Source organism: Labeo rohita, chromosome 13 (assembly GCF_022985175.1).
Source record: "Labeo rohita strain BAU-BD-2019 chromosome 13, IGBB_LRoh.1.0, whole genome shotgun sequence".
NCBI lineage: Eukaryota > Metazoa > Chordata > Actinopteri > Cypriniformes > Cyprinidae > Labeo > Labeo rohita.
Window position 1 is genome coordinate 1,617,188 of NC_066881.1, and position 12,869 is coordinate 1,630,056.

The 12,869-nt window shown below is 38.1% G+C and overlaps 1 protein-coding gene across 1 annotated transcript; it reads right to left on the minus strand.

The window, feature by feature from the left end:
• Positions 1-1,217: 1,217 nt before the first annotated feature.
• On the minus strand, positions 1,218-12,251 carry polh (polymerase (DNA directed), eta). Its single transcript, XM_051125378.1, has 10 exons — positions 11,999-12,251; positions 11,503-11,637; positions 10,026-10,246; positions 9,772-9,944; positions 8,138-8,241; positions 7,921-8,040; positions 7,686-7,809; positions 7,537-7,602; positions 6,314-6,477; positions 1,218-3,518 (listed from the first exon to the last, which is right to left on the minus strand). The coding sequence occupies exons 1-10, from the start codon at positions 12,133-12,135 to the stop codon at positions 2,807-2,809; spliced, it is 1,956 nt and encodes a 651-aa protein (XP_050981335.1). The 5' UTR covers positions 12,136-12,251; the 3' UTR covers positions 1,218-2,806.
• Between the last annotated feature and the right edge of the window lie 618 nt (positions 12,252-12,869).

Sequence of the window (12,869 nt, forward strand, 5' to 3'; positions counted from 1 at the left end):
CTTAGACATATTGGCCCTGTTGGTGAAAATGAGCAAATAAATTTGCTTTGTTTATTCTTTTGATCTTTCAAAACTTTTAAATGTCTTTAAAGTAAAAGAATTGAAAGTGTGGGGGGAAATCTCATTATGAAATAAATGTTTTTCTCCAAAACACGTGGCTCACAATAATTAACACTCTAGAAAAAGTATATTCCCCATTTGTATTTTTGGCACAAAAATGACTAGAAACATGAAATAGTCGAGTAGTGGTGAGTGGATTGATCCCGAAGTATGGATACTTTACGATACCAATCAATCCTCACATAAAAATATCCATGAAGAAGTGTTTTGACTAGTCGTTTTATTCATTTAGCACAAAACTCAGTGCCTAAAATTAGCTTCAATGTGAAAAAATAAACTTTGTTAGCAAATAATTGTGTAGGATACTAGGGTGTAGTATATGATCATAAGACTCACAATGCGTTTGGGAAACAAAACCCCAAACAATGCTTGTCAGATGACAAACTATATTTAACTTAAAGTGTACATAACTGTTTGAAATGTTGAAGTTAGTATTTATTGAATTATTTATTTTTTAAGAAAATTAATATTCAGCAAAGGACACATTAAATTGATCAAAAGTGACAGAACAACATTTATATATAACAATGTAAAAGCTTTTACTATTAACTTAATCAAATAATTCAGAATAAAATGCATCATGGCATATTAGATTGATTTCTGAAGAATCATGTGACACTGAAGACTGGAGTAATGATGCTGAAAATTCAACTTTGATCACAGGAATACATACTGTCTTCACGTAGAAAACAGCTATTTTAAACTAATCTTTCACATTCACTTTTGATCAAACAAATTCAGAAATTAAAAATCTAACCAACCTTTAAAAAAAATAAACGTACATGCAACATTTATTATAATTAGGCTAGTTTGTGTATTTAAATTGATAATTCAAGATTCTGATGGACTGTCTCATGTTTTGAAATTGTTCAAAAATCTGTCAGAAAAAAGAAAAAGTGTAAAAGTTTTACCTTTAGGGGCACAACAGCCCATTACTAGCAGCCCTTCACAAAATCAACAATGATTTTACTACATTAAACACACACGACTATTTCCCTACAGGAAAATAGAGTTCAAGTGCATGCACCAAACAGCACCTACATCACCACATGATGTTTGGGAGGGTTTCAAGGGGGAAAAAAAACAAAACCCTCTGCTCTCACACAAAGGCAAACTACAGTTTATTAATTTCCCAGACACTACTGGAACTTCCAACGGGACTCAATTTGGTCTCAGATGAAACTGAAAAATGAGCATGTGAACAATGAAACATACTGCTGGACCTTTAATCTTCCTTTTTCTCTGGCAGAGGTCCTGGACATCTCGTTCAGATCATTCATCATGGATTATAGCAAATACCAACATATAAAAATCTAAACCTGACTGCCTCCGGATGATTCAAAACAAACATCAAAAGCAACACAAAAATGTGTCACTGAGCAGAGAAATTCTGGATGAAGGAATGGTCTCTGATCTCCAAACTCATCAGGCATTATAGAAGAAAACTCAGAGCTGTTATTGTGGTAAAAAGTATTTAAAAGTATAATTGTGGCATATGCGTATTAAAAACTTAATGACATTTCAGTTTCATGCTGTAAAGGTTGCAGTGTTACAGTCATGATTTGCTGCCCTCTAGTGGTGGGAAGTAAATAATGCCAAAACTACTCAGGATGTTGCAAGTGCTGTTTAGCTCACCCAAAAAAACATTTGCTGCAAGTGTCATCACACTTACACCATCCAAGAAGATGAAGATGAGTTTTTTTTTTTTTTTTCAATCTCAACAGATTGGGAGAAATTTTATCATTGCATTACTGTCTCAACAATGGATCCTCTGCAGTGAATGGGTGCCGTCAGAACGACGAATGAGTCCAAACAGCTGATAAAAACGTCACAATAAACCACAAGTCCAGTCCTTCAATTAACGTCTTGAAAAGACAAAAGAAAGAAATCCATCAACAAGACATTTCTTACTTTAAACCACCACTTTTGGCTTAAAAACAAGTCTATAATCCATAGTAATACCTCCTAAAAAAAGTCTCTCACATCAAAATCCACCCACATATTTGTTTAGAGCTGTTTTGGTTTGTAAACGGTGATTGATCCATGCAGATTTCTCCGCTGATTCAGACCAGATGATTTTTTCACTGGAGGAAGTGTTATGGTATTTAAAAAAAAAACTTTTTTTTTTTTTTTAAATCAGATATTTGGACACTCATTCTGACGGCAGAAAAGTAGCCTATTTGCAACCACCCAAAACGCCTTAGAAACTGCATGTGCACATATTTCATAATCTGTATGTTTGACATTTAACATTTCATGTATATTTCTCATGTGGGTCATGCCATGGCTTTTCAATTCTTTCAAAATGTTGATTCAAATAAATTTCACAGAAAAAAACATTTGCACAATTTTCTCCATCATTCAGACTGTCTGTCAGTATGAAAGTGATACATACTGATATGCCTGCAAATATCACCATGTATTTAAAAAAAAAACACTTTAATGACTTCATCTTATGACCCCTTTAATAAATATTTTTGTGTGACCTTGTGTCATAATGACTAAACAGCCTGTGTTTAGTAGATCAAGGCGTCTATTTAAGAGAGAATGGCTTTTGAACATTTTCTGTAAAACATCTGATTTATTATTTAAATTAAACAGTAAATTGTAAAAGCCACACATATTTCTCATCAAAACCTGATCATATAAGAAGCTGGTCAAAGTGCAGTGCTTGATGGGACTGCCGTCAAGTCTTTTTGAAGAAGGAGTCCAGTGTGCCGCTGTTTCCCTGCACTCGCGCTCTCTTGGCCTGCGGGCCACTCTGAATCTTCGTCCTGCTCTTTCCGCGGGACGGCTGCGGCGCTCCGGCCGTTACTGGCCCGTTGCCGGAGGCCGAGGAGGACGAGAATGATTTCTGCAAGTCCAGAGCGAAATGATAGTCCATATGCTCAGGCATTTCCCAGACCAGCACCTTCAGTCCGCAGCGCTCACACGCGTGAAGATCCTCACTGGACGTGTTGACGTCTGACGGAGCAATTAGAGAGACAACGGCTTCGCTGGCCGTCTCACACGGAGCCGAATCGCTCTGGTCTTCAGTCAGCGTTGACCTGCCGTCATCAGAGAGCGAGTCTGCCAGCTGAAGCTTCTTCTCCAGAGTCTTTCTTTGAAAGAAGGAAGAGATGCCAGTGGCTTTCTGAGGAAGACTAGATGACACATGTTCATCTTTACTAGATTCCTCCACTTGCTGTTTTTTTTTTTCAGCAGCTTTCTCAAACAGAGAGCGGATGGCGCCGGGACTCTTGGGGCTCGGCTGCATTTTGGGGGTTTGCGTCGAGGCCAGAAGCGACTGCGCTGAAGGTGCGTCACTGCTCAGAAAACCCGCTATTCCTCCTGATGAGGACGAGGGAACATCACTGAACTTACTGGCTGACAGATGAAGGCAAGTCAAAGCAGGAGACCTACAAGAAAAACATCAACAGGACTTAGAAACTCACTCAGCTGTTCTAAGAATTTTTAAGGCTGTTGTGGGTCAAAACAGCTCAACCCTCCTGTCATGATCTGCTTGGGTCCCTCCTTCAAAGTCTATGAGATTTTTTTCACCCATTTTATGATTAGAAAAAAAAAAAATCTGTCTGCTTCCCCTACAGCAGTTTCACAGTAATAAACTGTGTAAAGTTCATTAATTATGAAACAAGTTTCATTCAGCGATAGCAGCTCTACAGGAGACAACAGTGTTGTTATTCAGCTCAGCTCAGTGTTGATTCGGTTCAGTTCTTTGTGAGATGATGGAAAGCTAATGATTCAACCACACTAACTTAAAATGAAAACATTTTAAAATAAAAAAAAAATATAGCTGCAAGCAGCGATTACCAGGGTTACGAAGCGCTTTAGATATTTAAGCACATAAGGAAAAGAACATATTTAGCAAGCCTGTAACTATTTAAACTTTGCATGTTTGTTTAGAATCATGGGTTTTGTGAAGTTTTGAGTTTTTCTTTAGGCTTTATAGGATTTTGGGTATATTTGGACAGGCCCCTTTTCTAAAGAACCCCAGTAGTTACCAAAAGGGTAAAGTTTTTGATAGGGGTGTGACGAGACACTATCCCACGAGATAAGACACGAGACAAGATTTTTAAACTTTTCTTAAGAAATCCTCAGTGACTAAATATATAGGGAAAATAGTCTTTTATTCAACTGAAAGACAAAATTCAAAGAAATGTAAGTGCATTTTCAACTTTATGAAATTAAACTTCTATTTTAATGAATTATAAGCAGTAATAAACAACATTTAAACAAGAGCTTCACGATTCTGGATAAACTGAGAATCCCAGTTGTTTTTAATAAATTGGAAACTGTGATTCTCTCACAGTTCTAGAGAAAAAAAAAAAAAGATTAGAAAACTAAACAAAATAATTTACTAGTGGTTCTGGCAAACTGTTTATTGCTTAAGTCTTTTAAAAACATTCATTTAACATTCAGTGAAGGATGTCTCACTTCATTAAGACTTGTTTGACTATTGAAATCTCCTGAATGAATGATAAACGTTTATCCCAGTACTTCTATTATTTAAATGTCTGTAACACAGAAATAATGATTATAATGTGGTTAAAAAGACTGTTTGTGTTGCTCTTTCTGTGTTCACATTCTGTGTCCGACCCTCTGATTCATGAACATGGGCAGCGTCAAAACGTGCTTCTCAGGCTCCACTGACACTCGCGATGTCAAACAGTCCTAATAGACATAAGCTAAATCACTGTCATTCAGGAATAAGATCTCGTGGGTGTTTGAATGGAGATCTCGATATTTTAAGGATTAATCGTGCAGTTCTATTGTAAACACTGCTAAATGTTTTGCGACGATAACATCATGAGATCTTGTGAGATCCGACACATCCCTATTTTTTGATAATTTTTGACCTAGAAAGTCCACAGAATTGCACTGCAGTTGTCTTTTCTTTGCAGATCTTTACAGAGATGTTCTTAATCATTTAAAAAACAGTTTGACAGCAGTGCTTCTGGAGGCAAAGTTGTTCGAAATGAGGAGGTCTATCATACCACACGAATATTACGTGTATGTGCGGAAAACTACGCAATGTACAGTCGTTCACACCCTCAAAAAAATGCAATACCGCCCCCCCAGTGGCTGATTTCTTTCAAATTTTTCTCAGACCTTTGGGGCTGTGAGTTGAACAGGCTCGCCGAGTTTCGTTCCAATCGGCCTCCGTTAGCCTTGTCTAATAGGTGCTCAAAATTCATCAGCCAATGGTGGCCATGTTTTTTTGAGATACACAAATGTCCCCAAAGACACTTGTGGCACTTTGGACCAAGACCTTGTACAGCGATTTTCATGTTGATAGGACAAATTGTTGCGTAGTTATAGCCATTTTTATGTTTTTTCTTATGGCCAATTTCAAAGACTTTTTTTCCTGTGATCTCAGACTGAGTTCTTACACAAGTGTGCCGAATTTGGCGAAGGTCTCTCATTCTGTTCAGGAGTTTCAAGCATTTTACTAAAAGTGGCTCTGCCCTTTGAACGTTTTGGGAGTCGAAAAGTCAAAAGTTCAACTTTTTTTTTTTTGATAATTATTGATATTCACTCTCCAGAGAATCTTTCTGCACTTGTTTGGACTAGCTCGCAAAACTAAGTTTTGCAAAAGAAGTGAAACACCAAAAAAAAGATGCCAGGCTCACGATCGAATCTGATACATGTGATTTGTCTGGCATGAGCCAAGGATTCCACGACATAAGACACTTGAGCCTGCGAGCGACAATTTAGGAGTTATGAGCGATTTTGTACTTTCAACTGCTGTAGCGCCCCCGTCAGGCCGATTGGGGCAAGCGTCGGACACGTTGTAGGCGGTGTGAATACTTCCATCTGCATGATCAGTTTTATGTGGAAATCGGTCATCCGTGACCATTCTAACAATTACAATATTCAGCACTACGTGCTTGAACCCCTAAGAATTTGTTTATATGTTAGATGACCACTAACCAATATCAGACAATCTGTAATGTAAAATTAAATATTACAATCTCAGAGTGACTTCAAGTAAATGTCTTTGGTTAAAGTAGTTCAGATAACAAACAAGGCTTGTGAATCCACTCCTCAACAAGCATCTCAATAGAATTTAAATTGTCCATTTGTAATGTCATTTAATTACAAAAAGTTCAGATTTTAATGGTATTAAAATGGCCTGATTATTTTGATCTAGATCAGACATTGGCTATAGCAGCTGTTTGTCACTGGTACTCACCACGCCTCCTGGTGGTTTCCTGCAGTGTTGAGGCTCTTGATGATGGCCAGGCTGTCTGATGTGATCTTCACAGCGTCATATCGAACAAGAGCACAGCAGCGGGAAAAACTCTGACCTCCAGCTTGCCGGACGCCCACCGTCAGCTGTTTGGCCACCCGCCCGTTCTGAAGACAAATCGACACGTATGATGAGAAGAAACATCACATCATGTGATATCAGTGATGACTGGATGAAGCAGTTCACCAAATCAGACTGTAGTATCTGAAACAGTTCATGGCTCGAGCAGCACAGATCTACAAGTTACTCAATCAAAACTCACTTTCAGACACATGACAGTCACTCTGACTCGAAATGTGCCAAAAAAACCAGCAAACCTGATCCCATAGTTCCTCAGACAGTCACCGAACTGTCAGACAGATGAGCCACTGAGATGCACACGCGTGAACCGAGCACTTCTGGTTTCTCTTGTTCATGTAAAAAGGTGAGCTGATGAAGACTAGTTTATTCATTTTACATGCTTTAAACATGTCAGTACTGGGTGCTTTCACATCACTGTATGATTGTGGTGAATCAGTCATTTGAACCAGTTAATTGAAACAACCTGTCCAAAAGCAGCAGTTCACAGCCTTCCTGTTAGGAACAAAAAAAACATTTGCACTGCTCTTTTATGTGACCTTCTTTGACCCTTTCATAGTTGCATAGCTTTGCAGACATAGAACTAGTTATATCCAGTCTGAACCACTTGTTTCTTATGTTACTTACAGTGCATTGCCACAGTAATCAGCGTGTCATTTCGTTTGCATCTTTTGCCTTCCTGTTTTTATACATGTCTAAGAAGTGTCTGTTTATAACTGAAGATGCACGAGCACAATAGACTTGACTTTGAGTGAACTGCCTCGTGTCTGTCTCATTTATTGTCCATGAGGTCCATGCAATTCCTGCTAAAATATTTTTATTTTATTTTAACACTTCCAATCACGGTATGGGGCAGGCTGTAATATTAGTATTATTAGTCATTTAAACTAGTATTTTACTTACTGCTCTGAACATTTTGAATCTACATGGCAAAAGGGACGTTTGGTCTGAATGATGGCTCCTGTAAAAATCAGAACAGGCAAATCTTCCAGCTGTTTGGAGCCGTCAAGCAACATAGAAATTTTACATTTCTGAATGTGGCCTATCCCATCAGAACTATTTTCGTAAACCAGCAATAGTGGACTCACCATATCTCTGTCTTTGTTCAGTCTTTCCTGTAACTCGAGGGCCAACTGATGAAGCCAGTGCTGCACCTGCACAAGAGAGTGAGTTACACCAGAGCATGAGCATTAAGAGACACATCTGTGTTGACACCAATCTCAAAATTGCCAAGTACCTGCTGTTTTGTAGCCAAAGAGGTTTTTCCTGGAAAGTTCTTGCTGCAGCCGATGGATTTGGGGAGCTGTCGAGGCTTCACGGGCTCAAACTCGATCCCTCGGCATAAGTCGTACAGCCACGGCCTGCCAGGAGCAGAGATGAAATGAGCTAACAAAAGATATATTTACTTTCCACGACTTTTCAATATGGTATTGATTTCCATGAATCCGGTTTTTCTAAATGCTGGTTCTCACCCAGTCTTCTCTCCGAAGTGCTGCTCCAGTTGGACCTTGCTGAACTGAGTGAGATCCCCCATGTTTTCCACTCCCAGAGTCTCCGTGATGGACGACCCCAGCTTCCCTCCCAGATTACGACTGTAGAGCAAGCGCACATGCATTTACGGCCCATTCTCACTGTTATGGGCTACTGTGCAAATCAAGTATAATATCACAGTATAGGGGACCTACTTACATTTTACCAATAGGAAGGGTGCTGAAGAGTTCTGGAACAAATCCCAATGGCAACACTGTTTGGCGATTGGGCTTGTTTAAACCACATGCTAGTTTGGCTAACACCTATGAAAAAAAAATATATATATATACACAATTTTGATTGAAAATACCAGTGAGAGTTCATAAAGCAAGGACGTAGACTATGTTTTGGTGAAATTCTTCACTGTTGCATTCTGGGACGCATCTGGACACATTAGCGTTTACCTGAGGTCATGTGTATTTGGTACTACCACTAAACACTGTTTTAGTGATTGTAAACAATGTGTCACGTAATGTCACATTTAACACAGAAAAGACATTCTACAAAGAAAAGAACATTCTAAAAAATGTTTAGACATTCTAAAATAAAATCACTCTAAAGAGGAGCATTTTGATATGTACTATATTACATATTCAGAATTGTTTTACTTAACCTGTTTAATGCATCTTTAAATAAATCTCTGATTTAAGCAAGTTATGACAATCACATTTAAATGTTTATATTTCAACAAGAAGTAGAGTAGGTAGTACTTTCTTTTAAGGTGTCATAATACAGAGAGATTACCTAATTAAGTACTTAGTAGTAGCCGTTGTACTTACATGAAACAAAATGTACTTCCCATGTAACTAAATTATGGAACAACCTGTAATTACAGTTTGTAATTATGCAGATTTTGTCTATACAAGTAGCAAATGGATTTGAACATTTGGACTAATTTGGACTTAATTTTACCTTTTAATATTACAGTATTGGTGCTGTCAATCAATTAAAAAAAATGAATTAATCATACTTTTTTTTTTTTAAATTAATCATGATTAATCCCACCTAACAATAAAGTTTATATCTATACTTTTATATCGCAACAATTTCACATTCAATCTTCAAATTAATGTAAAAACAACATAAGGACAGTATATTTTTAATATTTGTTCAATGGCTTTTTTGACTGAAAACTGAAAATACTCACTTTTTTGGCGAGTATCACTGATGTCTCTAGGAAACTGTTCTTTTTTTCTCTATTAATTAAGCAATGACTATAGTCATTTAAAATTACAGTATAATTGAGACCTATTCATTTTTAAATTTATCAGACTTAAAAAGAACTTAAAACAATCTTTACATAATCCCATTTTAATAAATGTTATATTTACCTGTGCCCTTCAGCAAGTAGGAAGCATACAGTAGGAAAGTGAATAACAGTAGCAAACACTAAATTCTAAATTAAATATAGCTGAATCCTTAAAGCTACAAAAGTTGATTTCCTTTTTTTTTTTCTTTGATTAATAAACAGCAGCTGGGTTATTAGGCTATTTGGCTGCTACTACTTTAAGAGCTGTCGCTGCTGAATGTGACGCAGATCCGACTCGCATGCTGGTAATTTCATTCACGCTTTAATATGAAATAATACAGGCTAAATATTTTTAACACCGTTAAACTGGAGAAATTAATCTGTGCTAATTTTGACAGAACTAATATATGTTTCAAACCGAATCAAAGGCTTGTGAATCAGAATTGAATTGTGAAGTCTGTGTCAAAACGCAGCCCTAGTTACTGCTATTATATCATCTGACTAAGAAGTGGGAAATGCTGATTGCTGTTTCCATCCAGCAGACCTTGTTGTGCGAGACGCCGGCAGAACAGCGGAAACCAGTGTGCTCCTCCACGGCGGCCCTCATCTCCTCCACTATCAGAGCGCCGACCGTCAGATGCAGCTCTGCACACGAGGACCGATCGCTGGAGGACAGACACTCCAGCCACTGCTGCAGGCCTCTGAGCCGACGCTCCTCTGCACAGATGTCAACACATCACTCAGTGCTGGCTTCCTTTTGTGTATGCTCCAATGGAAATAACAAGCTGTCAAACACACCTTTATCTAGCAGCGCATTCTCACTCTGATCACTGGTTTGTGGAAGACCTTGAATGTAGGTGCTTCTCAGCTGGTGCGGCGTAATGTCCTGGACGCTCATGTGCTTCAGTCTGTCCTGCACGCTGGCGGTGAGGTCCATGTACGCCTCATCGATACTGGCTCGCTCTATGACAGCGAAGCGTGACATCACCTCGATCACCTCCACGCTGGCCTCCCTGTAACTGATGAAAACATGTTTAACCAAAATACAAATGCAATTAATGGAGTTCACCCAAAAAATGAACATTTGCTCACCCTCAGGTTATAAAAGATGTAGATGAGTTAGTTTCTTCATCAGATTTAGAGGAATGTGTCATTCACTTGCTCACCAATGGATCCTCTGCAGTGAAAGGGTGCCGTCAGAATAAAGGTCACTGCACACCGAAATCTCTTTCTTTTTTTTTTTTTTTTATATTCATCATCCTTTCCTGTCAAAATGCTTGCTACGGATACAAAAACACAGAAAATCAAACCTGATCCGTTTTTTTTATGATGGACGAAATTTCGGAGGCAGTTTGTAAATGTGAATGACACAACATGAGGTTGTATTTTTTTTTTAACGTGCGAAAACATCTGACGAAAATTCCAGACTCAGTGTGCAATGACAAAAACATCACAATAATCCAAAAAGTAAGCAATCCACACTCTAATCCAGAAATTAACATCTTGAAAGGACTAAAGCTGAAACAAATCCATCATTAACTTTAATCTGCTTAATCTGTAAAATTAAACTCCATAATTCAAAATAATGCTTCCTCCAGTGAAAAAGTCCATCTGCTGTTGTCTCTCAGATCAAAATCTAGCCACATATTTGTTTAGAGCTGTTTTGGGTTTGTAAACGGTACTTGATCTGTGCAGATTTCTCTCCTGATTCAGACCAGACTGCTTTTTCATTGGAGGAAGTGTTATTATGGACAGAGGACTTGTTTAAAGTTAAACTGTCTTAATGATGGATTTGTTTCCTACAGACACACAGCTCTTGTCTTCACAAGATGCTAACTGATGGACTGGAGTGGTGATTATTGTGATGTTTTTATCAGCTGTTTGGACTCTCATTCTGACGGCACCCATTCACTGCAGAGGATCCATTGGTGAGCAAATGATGGAATGACACATTTGTCCAAATCTGATGAAGAAACAAGCTCATCTACATCTCGGATGACCTGAGGGTGAGGTAAATGTTCATTTTTAAGTGAATTATACCTTTAATAAAAGACAGTGATCTGAAAACACCTTGCCTATTAAAGACATGTTGCATTAGTCATCAAAGCAAAAACATCTGTTGTAAGTGGTAACAATTTTTTTTTAAAATATATATGAACCAACATGAATAGAAAGATTACACTTGACGCATGCATTTCAAAAATTCTTGTTTCCCCATTTTAGACGCCCTACATTGGGACTGGACAGCAAGAGAAAAGAGGAAACGTGCACTTACTGGGTGAGATCAGCCTTCCCATGAGACTCTCTGACGCGTGCGACCTGTAGATCAGGACAGAGCTTCTTGGCATCATCTGCCCACATGTTCCTGGTCACACCATGAGCTCTGGCCTCATAACTCACTGCTATAATGCTAACAAAACACATCACTGGGCTTTAACAGGGACATTTCAGAAGACATATCCAGCTTATTTTTTAATAAAGAAATGGAACCCAGTTTTAATGATTATGAGAATCTTCATGACAATTAAGCACACATTACTAAATGAAAGCAATTAAACATGAAAAAGTCATTAATTCTGGTTTTGTGGCATTTTTGTAAGTCTATTTTGGGGTAATGTTAAAAAAATGGCATTTCAAGTCAACATCAACAGAACATAACGGTTTATAGATTTCTTGACATCCTTCGTACAGTCGATTTAGCTCTCTAGAGTAAATGTCTGTTTATTACATCACTGTGATGGATGAAAACAATGTCATGTTACTTGTCTCACCCTCCGCCTTTCCATGTCTTGTACTGTGCTACCACGCAGGGTTTGTTTTTGAGCTCGGGATTGAGTCTTTGCTCCACTTGCACATAGAAGCAATCCATGTCGACCAGCGCGACCACTCTCTCCTTCCCGAAATCCATGAGAATTCACAATCACTCCAACTCACTTACGAAACACGGCTGCAAAGCTACACGTAAGAACCGCGGGCTTCGTGCGCGCTCTTCCTCTTTCCTTTGCGCAGGCGCGCTGAGTCTCATCACCGCCCTCTAGTGGACTTCAGCACCAAAACTCAAGTATACCCGGCTGCAGCCTGCAGAACGGGGCGGGGTTGCACATGGGGGCGGGGCTACACGCATTGTCCCGCCCACAAATGCTTTCATTGGCTAATGACATGTAATGACGTAGTCAACTCCGTAAACAGGAAATGCGGTTACGAGCATAGTTCAAGCTACGATTCATTCGTGACATTAAATATCTGTTACATATAAAATATTAAACAATATATTATAAATTCGTTAATATATATATATAGAATATCATTCGTGATATTAACTTACATACAAAAATAAACAATATATTATGAATTCGTTAATTATCTACACGTTATATTAATCTATACCAAACATAATACATTATGTTTTCATTCATTATTTTGGGCAAAATTTCATTATTATTTCTAAGCAAGCATCCACTTCCTGCTTTCGACCTGTCATATCTTTGTGCATTAAGAACTGTATATCGCAACGACTAATGTTTATTTGCAAATTTAAATTATTTATGGGTTTGTATTTTTATTTACGCATTTACTTGTATTTAATGTATTTTTTTTTGTCACCAACTCAACACTTAAAGTTTCTTTGAAAATGTTGTCTTA

What these genes read in the sequence shown, in the direction of transcription:
- polh (XM_051125378.1), bottom strand. Translation starts at nt 12,135, where the DNA reads ATGGATTTCGGGAAGGAGAGAGTGGTCGCGCTGGTCGACATGGATTGC. An exon ending in CACTTCGGAGAGAAGACTGG is followed by an intron (nt 7,810 to 7,920) that starts GTGAGAACCAGC and finishes TGCTCCTGGCAG; the next exon opens with GCCGTGGCTGTACGACTTAT. An exon ending in CTTTGGCTACAAAACAGCAG is followed by an intron (nt 7,603 to 7,685) that starts GTACTTGGCAAT and finishes TCTCTTGTGCAG; the next exon opens with GTGCAGCACTGGCTTCATCA.